At 42.5% G+C, this 17643-nt stretch overlaps 1 protein-coding gene across 1 annotated transcript in view; it reads right to left on the reverse strand.

The window, feature by feature from the left end:
- The window catches only part of LOC128044535 (protein argonaute-4), a 38428-nt gene extending 33601 nt beyond the window's left edge, over positions 1-4827 (reverse strand). Inside the window, exon 1 of the mRNA XM_052636809.1 lies at positions 4809-4827. Coding sequence (XP_052492769.1) covers positions 4809-4827 — 19 coding nt within the window. The remainder of the gene's footprint in view (positions 1-4808) is intronic.
- Positions 4828-17643: the final 12816 nt, after the last annotated feature.

The following is a 17643-nucleotide window of genomic DNA, read 5'->3' on the forward strand; positions in this document are numbered from 1 at the left end:
ACATTAAACTTTCTAACAAGTCATGTAATAAATAAGCTTGTTTAACTCATCATTTACCTGACTTATTTTTCCCCAGAACATACACACATGCACACACACACTAACTTTTTCTCTGTTTTTGAAATCAAACATCTATCAATAGTGAATAAATTAGGGTTTAAGGAAACAGTCTGGGAAATATCTGTCTACAGAAAACCACCTTATTCCTTCCTGATGGTATTGTCAAATAGACACTGGTCCAAAAAATAAACATTTTTTCTGCTATGAATAGGTATTGAGTAAAGTGAGCTGTATTTACAAAGGAAAGTCACACCAGGTTCTCTTGTTGCAATGGAATTTCACCAAGAACAAAGACAATTCACCAAGGAGAGAACACTTTGAAGTAAGAAGCTGTTCTGGTCCAATATCACTTAGGAAAATCAAAGCAAACACTTCAATGAAATTTGTGTTGACAGATCACCACACACTAATTCCTAAAATATTGAAAATCTTTTCGTGTATTAAATTCACTGTTCATTCTTCCCCTGAATTATACTTGTCCTTCAAAACTCTGGTCAAGTGCAACCTCCTTGAAAAGCTTTTCCAGACTCTCCAAGCTAGATTATGCATCTTCTGTGCCCCCAAGATCTTTTGCATAGGGAACACGTAGGACAAGTATCTAGACACAACTTGTTAAATTACTGTTTCCTTCACTAGACTGTAAACTCTTAGAAGAAATAGACTTCCAATTCAAAGTTATCTTAAAACCTAATTCAATGATGAGCACATTGTAGGAATTCAATAAATGCTGAACTGAACAGTACTAATAATCTCTGTAGCAGTTTCAGATAGAAACTAAACAGAAATCTAGTCATTTCTAAAATTAAAGAATTGATCATTTTTCATTAAAACAAAAGCACATAATTTATACTAAAAAATATTTCTTGGAGTTGAGTTCCATTTCTGGTGAACAAGGGGATCTACTCTGGGTGTGATAAGGCATTTATAAACAATGTAAGAAGTAGATAATAAATAACATCACAGGTGGACAGGTATACTGAATTCACCCAACTAAATCATACAGATAAGTCAGCCTTGCATATTCCAAGATACACTTAAGCAATCACTGTATCACAAATCCAGCTTTATGATAGAAATTTGCAAACAAAAATCTGGATCAAATGAGTTGCCCAAGGACATATGACTTCGATTTGAAATCACGACTAGAATCTAGGTCTCCTAACTCTCAGTTCAGGGCTTTTTCTTCTTCAGTATATTTCACAATCCTATGGCATCCATACCTCTCAGAAGTACTTGATGCTCTTTAAAGAGACAAAGGCAGAGTAAACGAAGGAAAGGGATTAAGAAGTTGAGAAAAGCAAATAGTGGGTTTCTTTTCCATGGCAAGAGAGAAAAGTTAGAAACTGAGTGATCATTCCTTTCAATAAGTTTAGAAGATTTATTAAAAAAAATATATTCTAAACTTTTCCATCCCCAAAGCTGGTTTCTTTGAATTTATCAAGCAACTTCAGAAGAAATAAAAGTCTGGAACTAAACTGCCTGGGTTTCAATCCTGGTTTTACCACTCCCTAATGCATGACCCAGGGCCAGTTTCTTAGCCAATTAGTTTCCTTATCTATAAAATGGAAGAGTTTTGATAATAACAGCACCTATCTCTTACGGCTATTGTGAGGCTCTCATGAGGTGATATATATGAAAGGCTTGATGTGCCATGCTGCATGGACTGTAGCCTGCCAGGTTCCTCTGCCCATGGGATTCTCCAGGCAAGAATACTGGAGGGGGCTGCCACGCCCTCCTCTGGGGATTTTCAACCCAGGATCGAACCCACATCTCTTTAGGCTCCTGCATTGGCAGATGGGTTCTTTACCCCGAGCACCACATGGGAAGCCCAAAAGGCTTAACATGGTGCCTCATAATGGTAAGCACTCGATACGTGTTAGCTATTATGATTGCACTTGTATATAAACATTACAGTTGTTTCGCAAAGGTCCTCATGTTGGGAGCATCTCAAGAACTTAGTGACAAAGTCTGAGAATTACATCTTCCAAAAAGGTAACAACCATGACTCAACACAGACTGGATGAAGTCAGCTTAACAGAAGAGGACGGCATCAGACTAGGAGTCAGGTGATCCAGACTCATCCTCATCATTTAGCCTTGAGCACTCGATATAGTCACTTATACTCTCTGAACCTCATCTGTAAAATGGGGATAATACCTTCCTAACCTACCTCACAGAGGATCAAATGAACTAACAGCTAAGAAAGCACTTTCCAAACTGTAGAGCACTGTAAAAAATAAATGTTAGCACACTGGTAAAGAATCCACCTGCCAATGCAGGAGACGTGAGAAATGTGGTTCAATTCCACACTGGGTTCAATCCCTGGGTGGGGAAGATCCCCCGGAGTAGGAAATGGCAACCCATTTCGGTATCTTTGTCGAGAGAATTCCATGGACAGTCCATGGTGTTGCAGAGTCGGACACAAGTGAGCACACATGCACTATTAATATGACAATGTTAGTTACTCATCATGTCCGACTCTTTTGTGACCCCATGGACTGTAGCCCGCTAGGCTCCTCTGTCCACGGGATTCTCCAGGAAAGAATACTGGAGTGGGTTGCCATTTCATCCTCCAGGGGATCTTCCCAACCCAGGGATCGAACATGGGTCTCCTGCATTGCAGGCAGATTCTTTACCACTGAGGCACCAGGGAAGCCCTACTATTAATATAAACAAAATAAATGGTAATCTAATCTAAAACTTCCTAGTTGTTAGAAATTGAAACTGGGTGAGACAGAGCAGAGCAAGACTAAACATGCCTCAGTGATTGTTCAAGTGAGGAGGGAACAGCGCAATAGATCTATGTGCTTCAACAAAGAAGCAAGAAAGCTTCTCCAGGTTCTTGGCCTGGATGAAATATCCCACAAGACTAGCAACTCCCTTTGCTCTGACTCTATGCTCAACAAGCAGCTTCTTGTTATTTATTGGGTTTCCAAGGTACTGTGACACCAAAAATGGAGTTTGCTAGACAGCAGGCAAGAAACCATTCCAACCAACAGAAAAGATCTGTGTTGGGTCTGTCAGTAGTATCATGTAAATGTGGTTAGTGAGAATTAATTTTCCATAATTCTGGGTGAACTGATAAGCCCTCAAACCCGCAAAAGCTAAAAAAAAAGTCCCTGGGATGTTCCTAACACCACCAGATTGATCTTTTCCGTGAAATTTAGTTTGTATACAGTCACAAAGCCTCTTTCAATAGCAGCTCATAAAGCCAACAGTTGATTCAATTATGACCTACTAACAGGGAAGGGAGGGAAGAAACATTTGTTGAGTATTTTCAATGCATTACTATCTACAACAAGACTTCTCACATACTTTACCTTATTTCACTCTCACAGCAATCTTGCAGGACATAATTATTACTACCCTCATTTTATAGATGAGGAAATGAAAGTTTAAAGGAATTAAATAATTTGCCCAAGGTTATACAACTATTAAATTACTAGATTGGATTTGAACAGAAGTCTGTTACATTCCTAAAGACCAGATCCTGCTTTTAGCTGGGGGATGTAGCTGAAGTAACCCAGTATAATACTCACACTGAGATTTATCAAATAATATTAATGTGACAAAACCAATTTATTTTTAAGAGGCATATGAAATTTTACTATGAAGTCCTTTAAAAATTACTCTAAGTTGCAAATAAAGGTGGAGTTGGATCATTCAGCCATGTAAACAAGTTTTAGGTAAACACACCTTCAAAGTTTCCAAACCCAAATGGTAGACTGAGTTTTCTATGCACTAAAAAAATGAAATGCTCCACAACTAAGTCAACTATGTAGATAAGGCATAATATTAAAGTTAATTCTAACACAGACCCCCTAAACCCTGACCTACATTAGAAACAGGATTCCAAGTGGGAGCGCCAGATTTCAACCTGCAGGGCATTTGTTACAACCTGGAATGGTTCTAGTTTGGGCAAAGTTGGGGAGATAACCAGAGGCCATTCATAACGATGAGGAATTACAGTTTCCAAAGCACTCTCTCCTTCATTTGATCCTCACAACTACTTCTAACCCAATTAGAAGATACTCAGGGCATTAAAGCTTGAGCTGGAGTCGCCGGTGGGTAACTCGCCTGTCACGGAGGCGCTAGGACAGACCACTGCGGGTCTGCTGCGCAGAATGACAGGTAGACACAGGCATAGGAACATATTCCTCGAGACTTCAGGGCCTTTGAGAAAGGGTGGGCACTTTGCCCCTTGCCTTCAGGGCAAAGGAGAAGTGTTTAGGGGAAGTTCTTCTTCCTTATCTGACGGCTCTGGACTGTCTGCCAGCGCAAAGAAAAATAGGGGTGCGGCCCCAAGCCAAAATATCCCTGGTGGTGGAGTCCTTCCCGGTCCGGTCCGGGCCAGGCCCCCGCTGCGTACCTGGCACAGTCGTTCCTTCTGTGACCCAGACTGGCCTCGCCTCCACCCTGGAGCACAAACCACCTCCCTGAGGTTGGGTCAGCTCTCCCCTCTACCTGGGGACGTGGGTCACCTTCCCGGGCCTCCCCCTCCTTAGACCTAGAGAACTGGCTCATCTTTCCAGGCTGGGGCGCGGAACCCGTCCCCCCGCCGCCCGCCTCCCGAGGCCGGGGTCAGCTCCCTCCGCCTCGTGCAGTGAGGCACGGCCCCGTTCCCCCAGGCCTGACGGCCCAACCCAGGTACGCACGAGCCGATCCAGGCCACCGGGAGCGGCCAGCCCTCCCGCCCACCCAGGCTTCCCGGCGTCCGGTCCGGGTCCCGGCTCGAGCGCGCTCCTCACCCGGTCCCAGCGATTCCATGGCGGCGGCGGGGGCCGCCTCGCCCCGGTCCCCGGCGCCGCCCGCTCCGGGCCCCGCCGCCGCCGCCGCCGCCGCGTAACGCTTGATCTCCGGAATATTGGCGCTCGGGGTGCGCCGCGAAGACGCGGGCACTGGGCAAGGGGCGGCGGCGGCGCCCGGGCCGGGGACAGGGACCCGGCTCCCGAGGCTCTTCCGGCCTCAGCGACAACAAAAACAATCCCCGCCGCAGCCGCGGCTGCCAGCGGGAGCGGGAGCGGGAGCCAGCGCGCGCGCCCGCCGGGCGGGGAGGGGGCACGGGGCGCGGGGCGCGCGCCGCCCGGGGTCCCGGCTCGCGGAGGGGGCGTGCGCGGCCCGGGGCGCCGGGTCCACCCAGCCCGGCGTGGGGCAGGGGCGGGGTGGGGAGGGCGCGGGCGCGCGCCCGAGGAGGGCAGAGCCCCGAGGACTTGTCGGGCGCGCGCGCCCGCCCGCACAGCCTCGTGGCCCCGGGCGGCCTTCTCCCGCGGGGCTCCGGGGGTGCCTACGCACTATCCACCCAGACTCTCCCAACACCCGGTGGCCGGAGAAAGGTCCCCATTCCAGACTCCGCTGATCAGGACACAGCTCTGCACTTCCGTCGGTGGAAAGTGCCTTGAGATTCACGTCGGACACCTCTCCTTCCTCCCACCTCGGACCGCTTCTGTCTCCTCTTTCTCCGCTGTCCTGGGACTGAGAACACCGGGGTCACACGGACGCAGCATTTTCCTTCCATTTCTTCGTCCAAGAGTGTACTCCTAGGTGCCCTTCCCGACCCTCGTAGCCGAAAGTACCACCGGAATGGACTATGATAATGATGCATTCTCTCGTTGACTATGCCCTCTGCTCAGCACGTCACCAGTCACTTCAGAGAGAAAAGTTTTGCTTTCTTGGATGACTTCACGGTAGCAGCCAAGAGTCAAAGGAGCAATTCCCAGCTCCATGGTCAGCCCAGTAGACCCCGCATCCCTGGAACTTTCAGCTGGACTTTGAGTTGGAGAACACAGGAAAAAAGCAGTTTCTCAGTTCAGTTCAGTTCGGTCGCTCAGTCCTGTCCGACTGTTTGTGAATCAGGCAGCTCTCCGACTACCAGTTAAAGAGGTACAATGTGTATATCTTGTACTCCTTTGCTAGAGGTGCCATTACAAAGTATCAAAGACTGAGCGTTTTAAACAACCAAAAGTAATTTTATTACAGTTATAGAGGCTAAACGTCCAAGATCCATTGGTTTCTTCTGAGAGCTCGCCCTTTTGCATATAGATGATGTCTTCTCCCCGTGCTTTCTCATGGTTTTTGCTCTGTATACAGTCTATGTCCAAATGCCCTCTTCTGGTAAGGACGTCAGTCACACTGGATTAAGGCACACCTTACAGATGTCATTTTACTTTACCTCTCTCTCTAAAGACCCTCTCTCCAAATACAGTGAATTCTGAAATAATGGGACTTAGGATTTTAATGGTGTGCGAATTCTTTGGGGGCACAATCCATCCCATAACATGTGTAGTGAGACAGTCATTTGAGCATCTACAATGTGCAGCCATAGAGCCAAGAAATTTTTGTATGATAAAAATGATTTAAACAAATAGGGCACACCATGGCCAGGCACTGTGTTACGGGGTTTACGTGTCATTTAGTCTTCTCAACCACATGTAAGGTAGGTATTATTAAGGAAAGTATTTGTACAGATGGGGAAACTGTACCTCAGGGAAGCTAAGAAAGTCAGGCTCTACAATACATGATACAGCTGAGAAGCATGGAAAAATTGGAGTTCTAAATCCTGAGTTCTGGTGCTGGCTGATTCCATCCCCGGTTGGCTATAGAACTGAGACTTTAAATCAAGTCACTAGACGCTAGTCTGTTGATACCATACTCCAAGTTCTTTCCATAGCACCATGCTGCTTCTCTGTTAAGCCAGGTATTAACTGAAAACTATGATAGGGGTCAGAAAGTTTGAAGGGGAGTAAGTACTCACTAAATGAACAGAGTAGTAGACAGTTAAGAGGATAAGGAAAACCGACTAAAGGTCAAGTTTCGAGTTAAATCTAATAGCCACCTCCCTTCTCCACTCCAGGCTAAATTCTTCCCTTTCACACAGTGCTGGTAGCTTCCAGCCTGGTTTGAGACTGACTTTCCCCCTCTCACTTCCTAACAAATTTCCCCCCGTATTCTGTTTGGTATGCTGAGCAGAGACCATAGCTTGTTTCCTGTACTTTAAATAGCCTCGGAAACCTCAGAGTATGACATGTACTTAGGCCATAGTCTGGACCCCAGTGCCTGGGTCCCTCAGTCTCTCACTCTTGTCATTCTTGACTGCTGTGAGGATCTACATTCTTCCCAAATCACTCCCTTTCAGGCAACTACTGCCCCCTTTCTGAAGACCCTTCTGACGGAACCCCCCAAACCAGAGTTCTATAGTCAATAAACTCCCCTAAACCTCAGTATGTTTGACAAGCTCTCCTTCCACTTCCTGCTGTGGCTGAGAAGCTGTGCCCCAAATACCACTTCCCCCTCAGCTCTTTCTGATGGTGCCTGCTCATTCTCCCACACCGCACACATTTACAGGACAGGGTGGGGGGTGAGTACAGAATTGACAATCTATTTGCCACGTCCCCACTTATCCACCTCCCCGCCCCCCCGCCCCCAGCATGTCACCAAAGCTTGAACTCTCATTCTCATGTTAAAACCACTTGCCATCTTATCAGACTGCTACTACAGGGTTTCCCTTGGTAGTATAATTAGCTCAGCTCTTGGTCTTATGTCTCAATTCAAGACTGGTTCCCATTACATTATAAATCCTTGAGAGCAGGACTTATGCCTTATTTGGGTATTTGGGTTTGTGTTTCTGTTGCCTAACATGTTGTGTTGTTGTTGTGAAAGTTGCTCAGTTGTATTTGACTCTTTGTGACCCCATGGACTGTAGCCTGCTAGGCTCCTCTGTCCATGAAATTCTCCAGGCCAGAATACTAGAGTGGGTAGCTGTTCCATTCTCTAGGGGATTTTCCCAACCCAAAGATCGAACCCAGGTCTCCCACATTACAGGCAGATTCTTTACTGTCTGAGCCATCACCTAACATGTTGCTGCTGCTGCTGCTAAGTCACTTCAGTCATGTCCGACCCTGTGCGACTCCATAGATGGCAGCCCACTAGGCTCCACCATCCCTGGGATTCTCCAGGCAAGAACACTGGAGTGGGCTGCCATTTCCTTCTCCAATGCGTGAAAGTGAAAATGAAGTCACTCAGTCGTGTCTGACTCTTCGCCACCCCATGGCTGTAGCCTACCAGGCTCCTCTGTCCATGGGATTTTCCAGGCAAGAGTACTGGAATGGGGTGCCATCGCCTTCTCCACCTAACATGTTACTTGGCACCAAATGCCTATTTGGGGAAATGTATAAAATAAATAAATGAATGACCAAGTAAAGTGTAAACTGTGGGAGCTAGAAATGGTCCAGCAGAGGAGCTTAGGTGGAAAGCTCTGGGTGAATTCCCAGCTTCTCCAGAAAGCAGACTTTCCAATCTGGGTTCACATTCTAGTTCCACAGCATACTAGCTCTAAGAACCTGGGACAAGCCCCTTCACCTACTGCTGAAGGATGTTGTGAGGAAGAAGTTAAACCATAGATGTGCATGTTCCTGGGTGTCTGGAACAGAACGAGTGCCCAATAGTAACCAATTCTCCTCCTTGCCCTCCTTTCCCACAGCTAAAACCTGCTCCCCGGCTGCTGTCTTGCTGTCCCCTGAGAGACAGTGAACTTATGATCTCAGCTCCATCCTAGAGAGGGGAGCAGAGCCATCAGCGACTGAGCGTGTTTACACATCCTATGTCTGAGCCGTCTGAGGACGGGCACTTGGCGAACCTGTCTGAGAATGAGAGCCAGAACTCACTCAGTCAAGGTTTATGAATGGCAGTGGACTTCTCGAATGTATCAGTGCTCCCCCCCGAGACCAGATGCTGCCAGAGGGAGCCTTGCTGGTGGACGCTGTGCCAGATGGCAGGGCTCCAGCCACCCGTGCTGTTCATGACGCTCCAGGCCTGGTCTGGGCTGCTGGTCTCCGGTGGGGTTTTGGCTTCCCAGCCTCTCCTCATTCAATCTTTCCACAAGTCTAGGGCTTAGAAGTTGAGGAGGAACTTCTTCGCAGTAGATTAATTGGGCTAAGGGCTTTCACTCTTCTTGAGTTGGGGACTGCTTGTTCAAACAAAATTCTTCAGAGGGAGCTGAAGTATAACCACTCTATCTGAGGATGGAGACCTGCATTGCACGTTACTGAACTAGGCTAGCTGGCCAAGAGATACTACCTGGTATCTCCACAGAATTTCTGCCCACCTGCTCCTACTCCATCAGCAGCCTTGGTCTTCTGCATTAAAAAAAATTGAGATATAGTTCATATAGTATAAAATTCACCATTTTAAAGAGTAAAATTCAGTGGTTTTTAGTGTATTCTCAAAGTTGTGCCATCATCCCTACCATCTAATTTCAGAACACGTTCATCACCCCAACAAAATGCTCTAGCAGTCCCTCCCCTCAGTCCCTGGCAACGATTCATTTATTTTCTGCCCTTATGGATTTGCTTATGCTGAGTATTTCATATAAATGGAATCATACAATATGTGGTCTTTTATAGCTAGTTTCTTTCACTTAGCATAGTTTTTCCAAAGTTCATCCCTTATCAAATATATGACTTGTAAAACTTTTCTTCCATATTGTAGGATGTCACTTCACTTTTTTTTTTTCCCATGTGATCCAACTTGAGGGATTTTAGTTACCCTACCAGGGATTGAACTCAGGCCCTGGGCAGTGAAAGCATGGAGGCCTAACCACTGGACCTCCAGGGAATTCCCCATTTCACTTTCTTTATGGTGTCCTTTGAAACCCGAAAGGTTTTAATTTAAAAGTCCAATTTTCCTTTCATTGCTTGTGCTTCTTTGTCATCATATCTAAGAAACCTAATTCAAGGTTATGGAGTCTTATTTCTAACTTGTTAAGAGTTTTATAATTTTAGCTCTTAGAGTTCTTTGATCTATTTTGAGTTAACTTATGTATAGGATGCGAGGTGGAGATTCAGATTCATTCCTTTGCATGTGGATACCAAGTTGTCCAGCACCATTTGTTGAAGATTATTCTTTCTCCCAATGAGTCGTGTAGCATCCTTGTCAAAATTAATTGATTGCCTGTAAGGGTTTATTTCTGGACTGTTAATTCCATTCCATAAATCTTATGTCTATTGTTACGCTATTGTAACACTGTCTTGATTGTAGCTTTGTAATAAGTTTTGAAATCAGAAAGTATAAGTCTTCCTATTTTTTTCTAAGATAAACATTTTTTTGCTCATGAGACTATGAATTGACTTACGGGCTCTGCAGATCTGGGCTGGGCTTGGTGGAGCTCACTTACAGGTCTGGTCAACTATAGTCCAGCAGGGTGGCTTTGCTAATGTCGGTGATCTCTCTCACTGTCTGGGGCCTGGTGGGGAGAAGTCAGCTGACTTGTCTCTGCTCTGTGTGGCCTCTCATTATACAGCAGCCTAGCCTGGCCATGTTTTCAGGGAGCCTTTTCCAAACAGAATTCCAAGAGAGCAAGTGGAAGTCCCTGAGTCTTCTTGAAACCACTGCTTAAGACTTGCACCCCATCTAAGTCCTTCAACTTTGTTCTTCTTTTTCAAGATTGTTTTGGCTATTCTGAGCCTCTTGCATTTCCATATGAATTTTAGGATCAACTTGTCCATTTGCATACGTGCACACAAAAAAAGGCAGTTGACTTTTCATAGGGATAGCATTTAATCTGTAAATCAATCTGAGGAGTAGTGCCGTCTTAACAGTATTGAATATTTCAATCCATGAACACAGGCTATCTTCCCATTTATTTAGGTCTTTAATTTCTTTCAACAATGTTTTGTAATTTTCAGGGTACAAACCTTACATTTCTTTGGTTATATTTGTTGCTAAGTATATTTTTGGGGGGGGTGCTATCGTAAATGGAATTGTTTTCTTAATTTCATTTTTCAGTTTTTCATTGCTCATGTATAGAAATACAATAGATTTTGTATATTAATCTTGTGTCCACAACTTTACTGAATTTGCTCATTACTTCTAATAGTCTTATGTGTGTGTATTTTTTTTTTTTTTTACTGTTTTCTATATATAAGATCATGCTATCTGCACATAAAGATTGGTTTTACTTCTTTTCTGATATGCAGGCTTTAAAGAGCTCCAGAGCATGTGGTTTTAGTAGTCGTGGCACTCAAGACTTAGTTGCCCCTGTGGCACGTGAGACTTATTTCCCCGACCAGGGATGGAACCCATGCCCCCTGCATTGGAAGGTGGATTCATAACCACTGGACCACCAGGGAAGTCCCCATGCTTTTTCTTTTCTATTCTTGCCTAATTGCCCTGAGTAGAACCTCCAGTACAATATTGAATAGAAATGACCCTTTTGTTCTGTTTTACAGACAGCTTTCTACTTGTTCACGGTTTAAGAGCAAGGAATAGAGAGACTTGGTGACTATATTTGATTTCCCCATCTCTGTCAATGAGATGCCTTGGTTAGCAAGGAAGGCAATGCATGAGGCTTTGACAAACAAATCAATTTTTCTGTCCGCCTTTATTTCTACTACATTTTTTAACAAGGATGATTGATTTTTATTTCTCTTTAAGACAAAGTTAAGAGGATGAATTAGGGCATTCCCTAATTCAAAAACCTGGACTCAAAGTCCAATTCTATATTGTAATTCTCAAAATTCAGTTCTGTAGACCGTGTGACATTGGTAAGTCACCTCATCTCTGAACTTCAGCTTTCCTCATCTGTAAAGTGGATGCTTTATGGGTTATTGAGAGAATCAAAGAAGATAATGAGTAGAAAGCACTTCGCATAGTGCTGACACTTAGGTTGGGCTCAAAAAATGCCCGTTCCCTTTGATTTCTGAACAAGCCTCATTCATCTATAGGTTGGGGAAAAGAACTAATTTTTAACAAAGTTTTTCTAATACCCAGAGTGGTCCAAAGAAGGAAGGTGCTGCTGCTGCTGCTGCTGCTGCTGCTGCTGCTGCTGCTAAGTCACTTCAGTCGTGTCTGACCCTGTGCAACCTCATAGAAGGCAGCCCACCAGGCTCCCCCATCCCTGGGATTCTCTAGGCAAGAATACTGGAGTGGGTTGCCATTTCCTTCTCCAATGCATAAAAGTGAAAAGTCAAAGTGAAGTTACTCAGTCGTGTCCGACTCTTAGCGGCCCCATGGACTGCAGCCTACCAGGCTCCTCCGTCCATGGGATTTTCCAGGCAAGCGTACTGGAGTGGGGTGCCATTGCCTTCTCCAAAAGAAGGAAGGGTTCTCATGAAATAGTGAGCTCCAGGCTTTGGGGGAGTGTGTTTGTTCAAGCGTGTTCATGCTTTGTTCAAGGATGTTTGAGATGATGAAAGGATAAGAGTTTATTCAGTTTTGTGAAAATATTTATCGACATATGTTATTTTGTTTTCTCAGTAACTATTTATTGAATACTTGCCATGTGTCAGACCCTGTTCTGGGTCATGGGAATACAGGGGTGAGCCAGAGAAGCAGGATTCCTGTCCTTATGGAGTCTACAGTCTGGAAGTGAGACTAACAAGAAAAAGAAAACAAACCACAAACTAATGAATAGATAATTACAAATTGTGAGGAGAGTTGTAGAATAAATTCACAAGATTGAGTACCTAGGAGACGCAATTTTAGAAAAGGTGGGAAGGGATAGCCTCTCTGATATAGTGACGTTTGAGCTGCAAAGCAGTGGTGGTTTTAAAACATGGCCGCAGATTCTTTAACATTTCACTCATTAAGGGGTGGGTCTACGTCCCCTCGCTTTGTTTTGGCTGCACTGGCTCTTCCTTGCTGTGAACAGACTCTTCTCTAGTTGTGGCCTGTGGGCTTAGTTGTCCTGCAGGACGTAGGATTTTTAGTTCTCCAATCAGGGACTAAACCTGCGTTCCTTGGATTGTAAGGTGGATTCTTAACCACTGGTCCACCAGGGAAGTCCCTATGGCCCCTCTCTTTGAATATAAGTGGGCTTATGACCACTTTTTTACCAACAAAGAACTGCAGAATTGATGCCACATGACTTCCGTAGCTAAGTTATAAAAGATCATGCAGTTTTTCCTTGCTTGCTGGTGCTTTCTTTCTGGGAGTCCAGAGCTGCCGTGTAACTCTGACTACTCTGAGGCCACCACCTTGGAGAGGTCGTGTGTAGATTCTCTAGCTGGCCATCCCAGCTAAGACCAGCTTTCTGGCTATTCCTGCTAGACAAATGAGTACAAAGCCTCCAGATGATTCCAACCACCAGCCATTTGAGTCACCCCCATCTATTTGAGTCTTGGTAGCTAAGACTCCAGGCATTGCAGAGCAGAGACAAACCATTTCCACTATCATTTTCTGAATTCCTGACCAACAGAATCCATGAGCATAATAAAATGGTTGTTGATTTTTTATTGATATATAATTGACATACATTATATCAGTTTCAAATATATAACGTAATGATTTGATATTTGTCTATATTGCAAAATGATCACCCCAGTGAGTTTTGTTAACATTTGTCACCATATAATAAACATTGTTTTCCTTGTGATGAGAACTTTTAAGATTTACTCTCTTAGCAATTTTAAAATATGCAATTATTAAGTATAGCCAACATGTACATTATATCCCCAGGACATATTTATTTTATAATTGGAAGTTTGTACCTTTTATATATATATTTAATTTTTTATTCATTTTTGCTAGGCAGGATCTTAGTTCCTGGGCCAGGTATCAAACTCACTGCCCTGCAGTGGAAGTGCAGATACCTAACCTCTGGACTGCCAGAGAATTCGTAGTTGTTTATAGTTTTTGACCCTCTTCACGCATTTCCCATCCCCAGCTCCTGCCTCTAGCAAACATCAATCTGTTCTCTTTATCTATGACATTGGTTATTTGTTTGTTTTTATATTTTACATATAAGTGAGATCATAAGATCTGTCTGACTTACTTCACTTAGCATGATGCCCTCAAGATTCCATCCATGTTGTCACAAATGGCAAGATTTCCTTCTTTCTTGTGAGCTGAATAATCCTGTTGTTTATATGTATGTATATACATTATATATCTGCACATTTTATATGTATGCTTCTGCTTAGTCGCTTCAGTCGTGTATGACTCTGCACAACCTTATGGACTGCAGCCTGCCAGGCTCCTCGGTACAGGGAATTCTCTAGGCAAGAGTACTGGAGTGGGCTGGTATATATATATCATGTTTTCTTTACTCATGCATTCATTGATGAGGACTTAGTTTGCGTCCATGTCTTGACAATTACAAGTAACGCTGCAATGAATCTGGGGGAGTGAATGTATTTTTTGGAATGCTTTTGTCTCTTTGGATAAATACCCAGAACTGGAATTGCTGGATCATATGGTATTTCTATTTTTAATTTTTTGAGGGACCTCTATATTGTCTTGCATAGTGGTTATACCAATTTATATGCCCAGCCAACTATGCACAAGGATTCTCTTTTATCCACATCCTTGCCAGAACTTGTTCTAAAATGGTTGTTTCTTTATGCCACTAGTTTTGGGGATAATTTGATATCCTGAAATAGATAGCCATAACCATGCTATTATTATTATAATCATGCTATCTTTCTGTAATGTGATAAAAAGTATCTACCAAAGGTGAACATTTTACTTGTGGTGGGAGTTCCCCATAAAGGGATACCCACACTATGACCCCCCATGAAGGAAATCATCCAGAGCAAAATAAGTATGTAAATATTATATATAGATGTATTCTATTAAATTAAATAACTTATATTAAATACAGATGTATCCTGTAAAGTTGAATATATTACTGTAATATACACAAGCTGTGTTACCCATGCAAGGAACAGATGTAAAGAGTTACTGGAAAAGTATTTGGGCAGCAACTTAGTCTCCAGGAAACCCACCTCACATCAATTGTTAACACATTGTCCCCTAGTCAGGACATTTCTATGGGACCAAGGGAGGTCAGTTATAGAATCTCTTCCATGATGTCTGCTGTCTGCTGAATGAAGCTATTCCAAGTAAACAATTTGTTTAAATAATACATTCATGCTTCTGTTAATTGATGGTCCATGCCCAAAATTATCTCTTAGAAAAAAATGGTGAACCACAAACCTCACTAAAATAAACAAGAAAAGCATGCCCGTTAACACTTCTGCTAGGCAACATCATACTGGAGTACTTTACTATTACTCTGTGTATGTTAATCAGTCAGTCGTGTCTGACTCTTTGCAACCCTGTGGACTGTAGCCCACCAGGCTCCTCTGTCCATGGGATTCTCCAAACAAGAATACTGGAGTGGGTTGCCATTCCCTTCTCCAGGGGATCTTCTACACCCAGGGATCAAACCCAGGTCTACTGAATTGCAGGGAGATTCTTTACCATCTGAGCCACCAGGGAAGCCCCAACTATTTCTGAGAGACTAGAAAAAAGAATGGAAGAAAGGTACAAGCATTATTTGAAAATGAAAGATTTTTCATTTGAATTTTAAAAATCTAGATTTTGAAATCAAGATTTGAAATAGAAAATATAAGTGGACCACCAAAAAAAAATTATTAGCATGGATGAGTGTTAATAAAATAATTGTGTATAAAATTACTGTAGAGAAATCAATAGCTTTCCTATATAGACTAGTGATAACTTACTAGAATATGTCGTGGAAAAGAATCAATTCACAGCTGCTGCAAAACCTATGAAGAACCAAGAAATAAACTCAGAAAGAAATGTGAAAGTTCAATATCAATAAAATTATGAAGTTTTACTGTAAGATATAGAAGAAGTTCCAAATATATAAAGTCATATGGGAAATTGCTTATTTTAAATATATCATTTCTACTCAAAGTTATCTATTTTTAAAATGAAATTTGTCAGGTTGACAAAAAAAAAAAGGCAGAATAGTCAAAAATGTTGACCAAGTAGGAAGAGAGATTTACCCTCATGCTTGAGCTCACGCTCAGTCATGTCCAACCCTTTGCACCCTGTGGACTGTAGCCCGCCAGGCTTCTCTGTCCATGGGATTTTCTAGGCAAGAATACTGGAGTAGGTTGCCATTTCCTACTCCAGGAGATCTTCAGGACTTACCCTATTAGATATCAAAATGTGCTATGAAGTTATAATTATTAAAATAAAATTTATTGGCCCAAGAAAACATTAACATTAAAAAGTAAACAATAACAACAAAAAAACAGAATACAAGGTCCAACACCAGGTATATCCCCCCTCATCTATCTATTTCTCTTGGAATTTAGTACATGAAAAAGAAGGCATTTCAAATTGGAGGGGAAATTAATATCTACAACAAATGTTGGGACAACTGGCTATCCATTTAGGAATAATAATATGTTCCAACAATGTATCATGCCATACGCAAAACTAAATTTCAGTTTGATTAAAACAGATAAACTATAAAAACAAAGTAATAGTGGATAAGCTAGAATATTTCCAAATTGTGAGAGGGAGTGTAGGAAAGGCATTCTTAATGGTACATCAAATTTAGAAACTACATGGGACTTCCCTGGTGGCCCCATAGGTAAGATTCTGCACCTCCAATGCAAGGGCCATGGGTTTGATCCCTGGTTCGGGAACTAAGATCCCACATGTTGTGAGGTGTACCCAAATTAAACCAAAAAATTTTTTTAAATAAAGTAACAGGAATTTAAAAAATTTTACTATGACTAATTCACGTTGTGGTTCATGGGGTCACAAAGAGTCGGACACGACTGAGTGACTGAACTGAACTGAACTGAATTCATGTTGAGGTTTGATAGAAAACAGCAAAATTCTGTAAAGCAGTTATCTTTCAATAAAAAATAAATTTAAAAACATTTTAGAAACCACAAAGAAAAAGACTGATAGATTTAATTACATGAAAAATTAACACTCACAAAACCACCATAAAACTAATTATAAAGAGTTCCCACAAATTCATAAGTAGAAAAATCGGCAATTCACAGAAGAAACACCAATGCTAACAAACATCAAAAAGTTGTGCAATCCTGAGCAATCAGAAAAGCAAAGAACAAAATGAGCTTTTTTGTTATTTTTAAAATACAGTGCTTGAAAAATATTTTCGTATTGATTAAATCCAGTTGGTAAGAGTGAGGGAAATTAATACTCTCAAACAGCATTGGTGGGATTGTAAATTAGGATAACTGTCTTGGAAAATAGTCTGTCAGTGTCTATCAAAAATTTAACTGTGCCTCCCCTCAAATCCCTAATTCCATTCTTGGTTTCTGTTCTTGAGAAACTTGAACTTCTGTACACACATAACAAGGATGTTTGTTCATTATAGAGTTGATTACAATAGGAAGAAATAGAAATGACCTTAGCATTCATCAAAGGGAATGGTTTAAAAAGTAGATTACACTCATATTGTGAAATAATAAGTAAAATGTATGAGATCCTTCTATATGTACTGACATAGAAGGAGCTCTAAACTACACTGTTAAATTGAAAAAAATCCAGTTGTAGAGTTAAGATGGCACAATGATATTGTATATCAAAAATATAAAACGTATAGCTCCCTTTAGCTATCTCCCAATTCCCTCAAAGAGGTGACTACTTTTAATATTCTATGTGTATAATCCCTAATCTTTTCTGTGCATTTATAGTTGCACAGATGCAAGTCTGCACCATACGACCTCACCCAGACATGCACAGAGGAAAGACTGTGTAAACTGATACAGCAAAACCACCATGTAAAGCTGGAGGACTGGAGTGTTGTATCCGTAAGCCAAAGGACACTGAAGACTGTCCACAAACCACCTGAAG

Source organism: Budorcas taxicolor, chromosome 3, assembly GCF_023091745.1.
Source record: "Budorcas taxicolor isolate Tak-1 chromosome 3, Takin1.1, whole genome shotgun sequence".
NCBI lineage: Eukaryota > Metazoa > Chordata > Mammalia > Artiodactyla > Bovidae > Budorcas > Budorcas taxicolor.